Source organism: Benincasa hispida, chromosome 2 (assembly GCF_027475165.1).
Source record: "Benincasa hispida cultivar pf3 chromosome 2, pf3_genome.v1.1, whole genome shotgun sequence".
Classification (NCBI taxonomy): Eukaryota; Viridiplantae; Streptophyta; class Magnoliopsida; order Cucurbitales; family Cucurbitaceae; genus Benincasa; species Benincasa hispida.
The window spans coordinates 55,056,409-55,070,280 of NC_143479.1; the positions used below are offsets into that span (position 1 = coordinate 55,056,409).

Here is a 13,872-nt window from a genome sequence, read left to right on the forward strand (position 1 = left end):
ATTGGTTGTGTTCTACTGTCCTTATATTCTGCGTCTATATTTAAATCTACCAAACCAAGCTAAAATATTCAATACAAGCATATAATAAAATGTATTCTACCAATAGGACCAAAAGAATGTCCTAAATTTGTGTAATTCACAATGAATGATATGAAGTGACATTTTACAATGCACTTTGAATTTGTTTTTATAGAATAGCCTTTTGGGAACTATTTTATGCAAGTTCTTGGAAAAGCATTCTTATGTTCATTCATTGCACATTTATTTCCATCACCTATTATTTTGTTCTTCAGTTTTTTCTTTGGTCCCAACTTCTAGTTCATTTTGATCCATATAATTTTAAAATGTTTATTTCGTTCTTTATACTTTTAACTCATTTTGATCTTGCACTTTCAAAATGGTTATTTTTTTTAAGTTCAAAGACTAAAGTGAATCGAAGTTGAAAGCATAAGGATCAAAATTAACATCTTAAAAGTATAGTGATCAGAATGATTCAAAATTGAAAGTATAATGACCAAAATGAATGTTTTGAAAGTAAAAATAATCAAAATGAAGGACAATTGAAAATATAGGGATTAAAGTAATCTTTAAACTTTTTCTTGAAGAGTGTTTTCTATCCCAGATGTTTTTGAAAAATCCTTTTATCATAGCATATGCTTTTATTAAAATATTAATGGTAGTTTCTTAGCATATGAGCACATGCAAGGTAGGCTAGACCTTGCAATAAGCTAACCTTCTTTAATATTTAAGCAATACTTTAGCTTTGGTGGTTAGGGATTAGCATATAAATATTTAGAGCTGGTAAGGTTTTAGCATATAGCTTAAAGTGAAGAGTCACTTTAATAGCTTTTGTTTAAGTATTGGTCTTTAAGGATTTTTGTTTTGTTTTTTGTTTTTAATTATTGTTAGGTCTTATTCTTTTGGAGTCACTTGCACTTGGTTTTACTTTTGCTTTTTTTTGTTCCTATTCTTTTTGTATGCTCCTTTGTATTCTTTTATGTTTTTAAGTTTCATTTTTCATTCTCATTCTTAAAAAATGATTAATGAATTAATGGGGTAATTTGTTTTTTTTCATTCATTTTCTATTCAAATAGTAGGGTATTTTATAACAAAATGTGATTACAAAGGGAAATTGTCCACACTAAATTGGCTCCTTTTGAGATATGTATGATATCTAAAATTGTTTAACAATGTTTAGATAAGTTTGGATAGTGCAAGATATTGGCTAGCTAATCGTTTTTGTAGTTGGAATAATAGTTAAGATACCAATAAGTGGAGCTTATTTATGTCGCGTTATAAATACTCTCGCTAAGTAAAATTTTAGCTTTTGATTAAGTTATTTGAATACTTCACTCTTGGTATTATGGCAAGTCATTTTGTATATGAACCTCTTTTAATAGAACTTGTCGCTATTGATTTGACGATTCGTATTAGATCCAGTGAAGCAAGAATTAATTATTGAGAATAGACAAATTGATAAAACTATAGTTAGAAGTCTCGTACTCCATCCTCGGAGTGGTAGAATGGAGAATTGTTCGGGAAGAATGTAAATATCGACCTTATGAAACTTTCTAGTTCCAAAAGATGTTTGCTAACCAAAGTTTTGATAATTGCATTTTAGAACAATAAAAATCAAATGATATTGGGGTAGTATCAAAATTATCTTTTGCCCCCTCTCATTCTTTATAGATACAAGAAAGTTCATACCATAATCTGATATTGATTTACTTAAATGTAATTACTAGTCATCTTTAACTACAAAAATTACTTTCCTATATAGACATAATTACAAAAATTAGGCAGGGATAGATAAAATGTTTTATAATATTAATTTTGATTTGCATAAGTGACTGTTTTCAAATATAGAAAAGTGAACTAAAATAATTACAAATATAACAAAATTTAATTTTATTGCGATAGATTACTATCTATGCATATTTGTGTCATGATAGACATAGATATTAAATGTGAGCAAATACGTCACAGCCCATGTGCATAAATGAGCATTAGCATGTGATACCTTTTCTCTCTATTCTGTCCTCTCTCTCTCTAAACTTCCAAATTTCATCAATGAAAGAGAGAGACATTTTGTTTGAGCAAGAAAATGCCAAATGGCAACATTACATTGGTTTTTAAATGCATTAATTAATATTGAATTTTTCTATATCTCACAACAAATATCTAAATGAAATTGTGGCCATTCTTCATTCCTAGTTGGAATTTTGAAGTGTACTATCAACATAACTCTTCTTGGTATCTAACTGTTTCTTTAAAAAAAAAAAAGAAAATTCCATATGTGTTTCATTATCATTGGTTGAAAATTTATCAATAAATATTAAGAGGGAAAAAATTCAATTTGTACCTCTATATATATATATATATATATATATATATATATATATATATTTTGTATCAAGTAAAATTTAAACTTTTGTATGTAAATCAATTTATACATTTCTCTGAGTTTTTGTTTTAAAACCATTAATATGTCATTTTTGAGAAAAAATATTTTAAATGACAAAATTATTGAAAATATTTATAAATAATAGTAAAATATCACAGGCTATTTGTGTTAAATCGCGATAGACTGCGATAAATTATTATCTATGTCTATCATTCTATCATTGATAGACATAAATAGTAGTCTATTGCAGTCAATCACAGATATATTTGTAAATATTTTGGTTCATGTTTATATATTTTAAAAGAGCCCTAATGTTTATATGTATATGGACTTCTTTAGATATATGAATTGACATAATATTACAGAAAATCGTTGGTGTTAAATAATTGATGTCGCTTGTTATGAATGTGAGTAGTTTTTTATTTTCTCTAATTAGGAAGAATTACATAATAATATTTCTTGTTAATTTGGTAGAAATTTCGCACCTATTTTAAATTGAATCAAGTAAAAATAATTATAAATTGCCCTATCAAAAAAATGCCCAATTCTCCTTTGGGGGGGAGGATTTAATTCGATTTGCTTATGAAAGTTTAGAATATATCTTAATATGTTTGGAGCTTTTATTGATATAGCTCTCAAGGTTTAAAGTTATAAATTCATTAGGATTGTTTTCAAATATATGAAAATGAACCAACTTATTTACAAATATAGCAAAATGTCGTTTTCTATTACTGGTATACTGTGTCATTTTGTTATATTTAAAAATATTTCGCATTTTATCATTTAAAATAATTACCCAATTTATTTTTCCTTAAATATTTATTAAAATGCACTCACTATATAACTTGCCTCATCTATTAACTTAGGATGACTAAAAAATAAGTTTGGGAATATGTTTGATTTTTTGAAACCCCGAAACATTGAAAAAGTTGCTAAATAAATTGTTTAATTCGTATATGTTTAATTTTAGACGACTTTTTAATCACTTTATTTGAAATTAAAGTTCTGTTTTTTAAATTAAATATATATTAAAAGAAAATTTTCTCATATAGAAAAAATGTCAAATTATTTACAGAAATAACAAAAAAATACTGATAGACTTCTATGAGTGTCTATTAAGTAATAGAACTTGTATCCGTTTCTATCACAATAGTATCAATGATAGACTTCTATCAGTTTCTATCACTAATAGATACTGATAGACTTCTATCAACCTCTAACAATGATAGACTTTTATCAGTTTTTATCACTGATAGACACTGATAGACTTCTATCAATCCGTTTTGGTTTATGAAAAATGGATAATAAAACCAAAAAACTTGTATGTGAAAGTGATTCCTCTTAATTTTAGAAAAATCAAATGCATATCAAAGAGGGTCTAATTTAGTGGTTAAATTAAAATTTTAGTTCATGAACTTTCAAGAGTATCTAGTTCTCTACCTTTTATATTTTTATTTAATAGATCCCTATTATATACACAACTTACAAAAAGTAGCTGATCTATTCAATATAAAATTAAATTTTATGTTGATTAGAACCTAAACTCTTAAATAGAATTTGTTAAGTTCATGAATTTTGGAAAATGTCAAATAAGTCAATGACCTATTGGACACTCAAGTGTTTAATTTTGAAAATAAGTCACTTAAAAAAATTTAAAGTGTTTGACAACCATTCAAAATAGATTTTGAAACACTTTTAAATAATTTTTATAAAAAGAATTTAAATAAAAGCGACTTCTTCGAAAAATATATTTTTTTTCTCTAGTCAATTTAAACAGGTTCTTATTTAATAATTGCAAGTACTTATCTAGACGTAAATCCTAAAATTTATAGACCTCTTATTATTATTATTTTTTAATTATATGATTAAATAGATACCAATTTGAAAGTTACCTAAATTATTTAAATATTCAACTTTGCTTTGGTCTCAATATTATCATCATTCACCATATATATTTTCATTTTAATCTAAAGTTTTGGATTTGAAAGTTTATAATAATGGAGTCTCTGCCTGTAAAGCCACAGCTCACTCACTGACCTCCCATGTGCTGAGTCTTGATTTTGTCTCAAACATGTTTTTCATATTTTGAAATTTCTATATTTTTATACTTTCATCTCTTGAAAAAAAAAATTAATATTATTTTATTTTTTGAATCCATTTATTTTGTCTCTATATCTTTTAACGATCCATTTTAGTTTCTACACTTTCAACTTTTACTAATTTTAGTCCTCTAATTTCAAAACGTGATTATTTTGATTTCTGTTTGCAAAATATTAATATAAGAAACGAAGTTTTATTGAGCTTTTTTTGTGCAATCACTAACCAACATGGTATAAAATTTAAGTAGATTTAAATTTTTGGACTGTTTTCAAATATAGAAAAATCAACCAAAATATTTAAAAATATAACAAAATTTCACTGTCTAATAGACTATGATAGATCAATATTTATGTCTATCTGTGCCATATAATAGTCTATTGGGATCTATAGCAGATGTAATGTGTTAATTTGTTATTATTTATAAATATTTTCAGTAAATTTGTAAATTTTTGCATTTTACAATTGTAAAGGACTTAATTGGTAAGTGAAATATAATTGCAAAATAAGAGCATTACAAAAAGGAAGAGGATAAAAAAAAATAATAATAATAACATAACATTAAATATGAAAAATATACATCAAATTAATAATCCCAAATCACACCCAAACAAATTCAATCATTATAACCTCACAATTAATAACCCCTAATTGAAAAAGAAAAAATAAAAAAAACACCAACCCATCTCTCCATTTCCTTCCTTCATAGACATTACATAATTTCTAGAGAAAAAAAGAATGAAGAACATGGGTTGTTTAAAAAACACACACATATTTATATATCCATTGGAAATTACTATATAAATGGTGAGTAAAATTTTTTAAAAAAATGAAGAATTTAGAGGAAGAATCCAAGAACAAGAGGAGCAAGAGAAGCCATTAAAGTTGGAAGAGAAATTGGAGCATCAGAGGCAGGGCTTGGAGCTGGAGCTTCTTGAGCTGCAACAATGGAGGATGATGAAAAAGCCATTAAAACGACCACCATTATCATCATCATCAAAGCTTGAGATTTCATTGCTTCCATTGAAGAAAATGCCTTAAAGCTTTGATTTTTATGCTTAAATTTGAGAAATTTGAAATGGGTTTCTCTTTGTTTTTTGAAATCACAGGTAATGTTAAGAGAAATGATGAGGAATTTGTTGGTATTTATAGCCAAAAAGGGGAAATTTTTATTATTGTTATTATTATTATCATTATTTTATTTAAGGTTTTTACAGGGTGGTTTGATTTGGTGGTGTATATTGCCAAACAGCTGTCTTTAAGGTCCACCACTTTTTTTTTTTTTTTTAAAAAAAAGATAATAAATTTAATTTTAATTTTAATTTTAATTTTTTTTACAGCTTTTTAGTTTGGTGGCAAAATCCAAAGAGAGTTGAGATGTTGGTTTTGCTTGGTTTAGGGTCTTTAGAGTAAATGATGATGATGACCCTTTTTTTTTTCTTTTTCTTTTGAGCATTATTAGTTAGTTGGTTATATATGCTATTGGTGAAATTAATGTTAAATATAAAAAGAGGTTATTTTCTTTTTCTTCAAAAAGAAAATTAAATAAAGTAAAAAACGTCGACCCAAAAACAAACATTTGAGATTTTGTACATTGAGTTATTTCAATAAGATATCATATATATGTTATATTTACATACGTGGCATTTTGTTTCATATTTTCTTTTATAGGTAAAAGTACTTTGACATAAATCAAATAATTGAGATTTTGTAAACGAGTTATTTCGATAAGGTATCATATGTTATATTTACATTGGTCACATTTTATTGCTTATTTTATTTTCCTAGAAAAAAAAAGTAAAATCACTTCGGCGCAAATAAAAAAATTGAGATTTTGTAAACGAATTATTTCGATAAGGTATCATATGTTATATTTACATTGGTCACATTTTATTGCTTATTTTATTTTCCTAGAAAGAAAAAAGTAAAATCACTTCGGCGCAAATAAAAAAATTGAGATTTTGTAAACGAATTATTTCGATAAGGTATCATATGTTATATTTACATTGGTCACATTTTATTGCTTATTTTATTTTCCTAGAAAGAAAAAAGTAAAATCACTTCGGCGCAAATAAAAAAATTGAGATTTTGTAAACGAATTATTTCGATAAGGTATCATATGTTATATTTACATTGGTCACATTTTATTGCTTATTTTATTTTCCTAGAAAGAAAAAAGTAAAATCACTTCGGCGCAAATAAAAAAATTGAGATTTTGTAAACGAATTATTTCGATAAGGTATCATATGTTATATTTACATTGGTCACATTTTATTGCTTATTTTATTTTCCTAGAAAGAAAAAAGTAAAATCACTTCGGCGCAAATAAAAAAATTGAGATTTTGTAAACGAATTATTTCGTTAAGGTATCAAATGTCATATTTACATTAATCACATTTTGTTGCTTATTTTCTTTTTCTAGAAAAAAAAAAAAAAGTAAAAGCACTTCGACGCAAATCAAACAATTGAGATTTTGTACAACGATTTATTTTGATCAGATGTCATATGTTATTTTTACCTTAGTTATATTTTGTTGTTTATTTTCTTTTTTCTTAAAAAAGAGAATTAAAAGTAAAAGTACTTCAATGCAAATCAAACAATTGAGATTTTGTACAATGAATTATTTCAACAAGGTATCATATGCTATATTTACATTAGTCACATATCGATATTGTTGCTTATTTTCTTATTCTTGAAAAAAAAAAAAAAAAGTACATCAATGCAAATCAAACAATTGAGTTTTTGTACAACAAATTATTTCAACAAGATATCATATGTTATATTTACATTATTGATATATTTTTTTTTTATCTCCTTTAAAAAGAGAATTAAAAGTAAAAACACTTCGACCAAAATCAAATGCCAAGATTTTGTACAACAAATTATTTCGATAAGATATCATATGTTATACGTATATTAATGACATTTTGTTGCTTGTTTTCTTTTTTCTTTTAAAAAAAGAATTAAAAGTAAAACACGTCTGACCAAATCAAACAACTCAAGTTTTGTACAACGAATCATTTTGAGAAGATATCGTATGTTATATTTTTACATTAGAGACATTTTATTTTGTTTACTTTCAATGTTTTATTATTTTTTTACGATACAATCGAAATATCGAAACTATAAAAATGTAAAAATATCTAATATGTTGATAAAAATTAATACCATGATTATATGTTGGAATCTTCATTTTGTTGTTTCATTTGTAATGCTTTTTTTTTTTTAATATATATATATAAACTAAACTTTCCCTTAAAGAAAGATCTAAAGATATTTCCTTAAAGTAAAAAGTACATATGTATAAGGGATAAATATATGAGGCTGAAATCGTTTTCTTTTTCAAATTATCTCCAAAGTTTTATTATCTGTCCTTATATGTACAAATCTTTCTAAAGATTTGTTTGTTTAAGTTATTAAAGAAACAACGTTTTGAGAATGAACTAACATCGAAAATTATTTCAATATTTAAATATATCGAAGAGAATAAACAGATTGTTTGATTGAAATGTGGATAGATGTGATATTAAAAAAAAAGTTTCAAAAAAATCAAATATGAAGGAGTTTAGAGTTAGAAATTAGACATAAATTGGTTAGTGATTGAAATTGATATTTTAACAATAATATGGAGTTGGTGCATTGTCTACATCTACTTGCATTTGGTGAAATGTTTGTTTAAATAATGTTCATATGTTCATATCTTTTTATGTAAATTTGAATTTTCAAATTGATCATAAAAAGAAAGAAAGACTTGTTCTTTCAATTAAAAAGAGAAAAAGTTACAAAAGTTGTTCTTTTAATTAAAAAAAGGAAAAAGTTATCAACCAAAGTTAGAAGTTCAAGGTAATTAATTTCAAAACTTTGATCTCTCTCTCTCTCTAAAATTGGATCTTAATTTTGAAATTTCAAATTGTTGGGTTTCCCAAGGAAAGATTTGAATTTGGGCTTGTTGGGTTGAATTTGAGCCCAATGAGCAATGGACATTGTAGTGATTGGGCCAATTGAGATATTGGGCTGGGCCTACTCATCCCACAATATTAGACAGAAGACATTCACACACACACACACACAATTGTGACCTATTTCAGGCAAATTATCGAAAATAACATGTCTAATTTTTTATCTTATAAAATTAGCATCATTTTTTAAAATTCATTCAAATAGTTTTTCTCCGTCCATCTCGGATGAAATCGAAATTACCCATTGTTTTAGTCTTTTTGGACCTTTGTTAGTACATCTCGGTAGATTTAATATCGAGATTCTACTCATTTTTAAATATTATGAAATCTACCCAAATCTTATACAAAAATTTATATATTTTTAAATTTTATCCAAATTCGTTTATCTTTTTCAAATTCTTTTGTAATTTTTTGGTCAATTTTTGTTTCCACAATTATAAGAACTTTTAAAGTTTCAAATAAATTTATTGATTAATTTTTTTTTTCCAGATGAATGGTTTCATTTTGATTTTAAAATTTTGGTAAAGATTACATTTTGCAAAAAATCTTAAGTAAAATGTGGAAAATATATAAAATCTCGATATTAGTCTGCCTAAGATTAATGTTGAAATTTTAAATATAGACAGATTAATACCAAAATTTTATATATTTTTCATATCTTACCTATTTATTTGAAAATTATAATATTTCCTAAAATTTAAAAATAAAAACCAATCACTTGAGATCCATCTAAAAAAAATCATTTGAAATAATTGATAAATTGTTTTGGAAATTGGAAATTTGGGTTAAAGATTTTAAAAATTTATTTAAGATTTTAATGTAATATTTGGTAAAGATGACCAAATTTAGAGAACATTTGAAAATATCTAAATTTTGATTTAAGTTTTGGGTATATTATATAATATTTAGAAAAATTATTAGAATCTCGGTCTTTAATCTACTAAGGAAGGCCCAAAAAGCCAAAACAATCGATAACGTAGAAAAAGTTAGCTTTTTAAACTAAATCTTGAGAAAAACTATTTGAACAAGTTTTAAAAAATGTACTAGTTTTGTAAAATGAAAAGTTAAAGATGCTATTTCTGACAATTTCCTCCTATTTCACAACTTATATTCCACTATGGTTTTTTTGTTCCCAAGTTTTGCTATAGAATTTCAAACAGGCATTTAATATTTTTTTGTTTCAAAGGATTTCACTTTTTTTTAAAAACAAAAAATTAAATAAAGGATTTCACATTTTAAAACTCAAGATATTTTTATCTAAAAAACTTTGAATCTCATCTATTATGAATCTTCTAATAATATCCACCATTGAGATGAAATTTTTATATCTCGAAGATGAAAGTAAAAGTATAGACTAATTTATTAAAAACCAATGGCGATTAATGCTTACTATTAATTTCTATTAATTATTAAATATAAATATATAATTTAGAGTTGATGAATTTTAGCTAATACATTTACCATTAATATTTTATATCATCTTAACTATTAAAAAAAAAAATTATGGTTGATTATTACTATTCGGATTAATGTATATTTATTTAATTATTATTAGTAATTATATTACATAATTAAATTAATGTTTAATATAAAAATATCAAATGATTAAATAATTAGTCAACATAACACTATATAAATAGTGCACAATTTATATTAGGACTAAATTAATTGTTCCCTCGGGATCATTTGGTTGGAAAGTTTTATGCATGTAAATTGACACATACATACAAAATTTATGTTTGTTTCACACTTTTGAACACTTTGCCTGAGAATAGACCCAGACATCCTAATTTTATTCCCTTCCAAAACGGTGGCAATGTTGTTCCCTCTCCATCTATTTTACATTTTATATATAATTTATTTTGAATATAGTTAACTAATTAATAAATATTCATTTAACAAAATTAATATAAATATTTATTTTAATAAATCAATAATAATCTATTAAAATATTTACTTAACTTATTTTTACACTAAAAACTTATTAAATGGATGTAATTATTTTTTTTTAATAAATAAATAATTAATTAGTTAACAATATATTAAATATATTTAATTAAAAAATAAAGATGAGTTAAATTTAGTTAGTACAAAAATTTATTTTCAACAATAATTATAGATTTCTTATTGTTTTTTTTTTTAATAATCAAAAAATTATTTATTGAGATTAATTTTAAGTTGATATTTCATTAAAACATATAAAATTTCTTTATAATTCTTTATTAATATCCTCTATTAACATATCATATTTTTATCTAATTTTTCAATTGTTTGTTAAAATATATTTTCTTATATTATTTAATTAAAAATAAAATTACTAAGGTTGAACTTAATTGATTATAAAAATGATTAAGTATTACATTATAAATTATATGACGTTCATTAAATATATTAAATGATTGATTTAATTAAAACTTACTCAACTTTCAAATATTTATAATTAAAATTATGGTTGATTTTTAATTAGTTAAGTTTTACCAATATATTGAACGATATTTAATTTTTAATTAATTAATCAATTATAATTATATATTGTCATACTTAATTTTATAAATTAAATACAAACATGATTTTTGTTATAGCGTTTCCATGCACAACCAAATAAATATCTTATTCTCAAACATCATGCATCTATCAAATTTTAAATCAAATACTCTTTAAACGTTTAACTTTAGTTTTATGTACACAATTTATAATTCAAACACCAACATTAATTATCCTACATGTTCAATCACCTATATTAATCATCTCAATTATTTAATATTTCATAACCCAACAATTTTTATGGAAAATTTCAGCTCTATCGGCTAGATTTCTAAGTCGTTTTTATTAATTTTTATTCCAAATTTATGAACTTTCAAGGTTATTATATATATTCTATAATTGATATTGTCCATTAAAGATAAATTATTTTAAGTATTAAGAGCATATTATTGTACCATTATATTCTCAATTTCACCCTTTTGTCTCCATTTTTTCTGGTGCTTTTTGGGTAAATTTTTTAGTTTCTTTTATTTGCAACTCATTCTACCACTATTGGTACTTCATGTGTGATTATCATATTCGCTAAAAGTTTGGTGAATTTAATCAAAACCCTATTTGAATTGTCATAGGCACCGTCTATAAGAGCATATAATATGTTATTACTGTCATATTATTTACAAATATATTCATCGTATTTCACTAAATGGGTACATAAAAATTATAACCTCATATTGTTAAATATATATAACTCCATATTTATGAAATATGGACATGGTACAAAATATACAAAAGAAACGAATAAAATATAAACATGTATGAAAACATATGTAGCGAAATATTCGACAAATTCAAATTTGGACTTCTTTATGAATTGAAAAAGATGTATTTTTTGGGGTCTTGGTACTTGTTATTCAAAATTTTTGTATTTTTGAAAGCTTTTTTTTTGTTCCTTATTTATTTTGTGTAGGCCATCTTGGCCTTAATATACTAAATTCAAGAACAATTTTCAAAAGCATATAAATTTCTTATCAAACTTGGGGAATTTGAGAATCTCTAAAGAGAAATATTGGGCATGGTAGTTGTCTTTGGTCATCAAGAACTACTCCATAGGCCAATGTGGATTTGTATTGTTCTTAAGGTGTTTTTTTTTCAAAAGCATTTGTAATGATCAAGGATTTGTTGCCAAATAAGAACAATCAAAACAACCAAAAAAATTATGGAAACAACTCACAAATCATTAAAAATATTTACGTTAAATTATAAGTTTAGTATTTGAATTTTTCAGCCCAATATCTATTTGATCTTTAAAAAGTATCTAATAGATTTCTTAACTTTAAATTTTGTGTCCAATTGATTCTTGAAATTTTAATTTTCTATCTAATACAGGTATGTTTAGACTGACTAAAGAAAAATATTTTTCAAGAAACTCATTTTTATTTAATCTCTTTTGATACAAATGGTTTATTACTTTGAAAGTATTTTAAAATCTATTTTGAGTGGTTACCAAATACTTCAATTTTTTTTAAAAATAATTTATTTTTAAAATTAAATAATTGGAAAGTTAATCCAAACATATCTTGAGTCCTTGACCCATTCAACATTTTATTTAGAAAAAAAAAAATTTACTAACATATTTGACATAAAATTGAAAGTCAAAGGTTTCAATAAACACTTTAGGTCTATATTAAAATAATAATTATTTTTTAAATATATCAAAGATTTATTAGATATAAAACTAAAAATTAAGATATCTATTAGATCAGAATCTATCCATACAGGAATTAAAACTTCAAGATTTTTCTTGCCCTAAACTAGACTTTTTTTTTTTCCTTAAAACAAATTAATGGATATACTTTTAAATCCTATTCTAACTAATATTTTCTCTCTAACATTATCTCTCTCTTTCTAGGGTTTTCTATCTTTCTAAGATTATTCTTTCTAACATTTTGTTTTGAACAAACTTGTCTATCTCATCAAACTCCATTTTACTTATCAAACATGAATCTAAAAATAAAATATAGTCACCAAAATAGGTTAGTTTTTAAATATAGGAAAATGAGATAATTTATTTACAAATATAAAAATATGTCACTATTTATCACTTATTTCAAATAAAATATAGACCAATAGATATATATCAATGCCTATTACGGATAAACAATGATATTTTGCTATATTTAAAAATATTTTTAGTAGTTTTGTCATTTAATTAAAATAATTACCTTACCAAATTTTTATGATTTTTTTAATAGAAATTTAAAAAATGCCCAAAAATTGAAATGCTATAAAATGTGGCATTTTTGCTAATCATTCACATTTTCATCACCAATATTTCCCCTCTTTTTTGCTATTGAAACTCACTAGAACCCCTAAAGAAATAATCCATCTAAAATAAAGGTGGAAGAAAAGGGGGAAAAGAAAAAGGGTTTACCTAAAACATGGTTCATCCATCTTTCTTTTTTTAAGATAATCAATATACATACAAGGTTTTAATTGAAGTTTATATTCTACTAAAAAAAATTGTAAATACGTTTTTAAAATTTATAATAGGCTACTAGACTTGTCTAAAAGAAGAAAAGATGCACAAGGGGTCATCCGAGCGTATTTAAATAGATACTATGTTAGTTAGGGGGCAATACATACCAAAAGGTTCGAAGCTTTTCGGGAGATTTCCAAACGAACAATTTCAACGCCACACTCAATTGTCAGCGACAGGGGACCCGGTTCGGTCAGGTAATAGAAGCTAAGAAGAGATGCTTTCCATGGGGTTACTTAAGTACCCTAACAGAGGACTTTTGGATAACAAGAAGACGAGGTGATCCGCTTTGAGAAACACACTAATACATGAAAAAAAAAATTTTTTAGTGTAGATTAAATTTAAAATTTATTAAAAGTAGGAACTAAAATTAGACAATTAAAGTACATATA

General features: G+C 24.3%; 1 protein-coding gene across 1 annotated transcript; it reads right to left on the reverse strand.

The window, feature by feature from the left end:
- Positions 1-5,033: 5,033 nt before the first annotated feature.
- On the reverse strand, positions 5,034-5,626 carry LOC120071485 (uncharacterized). The gene has a single exon (XM_039023799.2). It carries the CDS (start codon positions 5,523-5,525, stop codon positions 5,340-5,342), a length of 186 nt encoding a protein of 61 aa, XP_038879727.1. The 5' UTR covers positions 5,526-5,626; the 3' UTR covers positions 5,034-5,339.
- Between the last annotated feature and the right edge of the window lie 8,246 nt (positions 5,627-13,872).

Excerpts from the sequence above, each read along its gene's own strand:
- LOC120071485 (XM_039023799.2), bottom strand. The coding sequence starts at position 5,525 with ATGGAAGCAATGAAATCTCAAGCTTTGATGATGATGATAATGGTGGTC.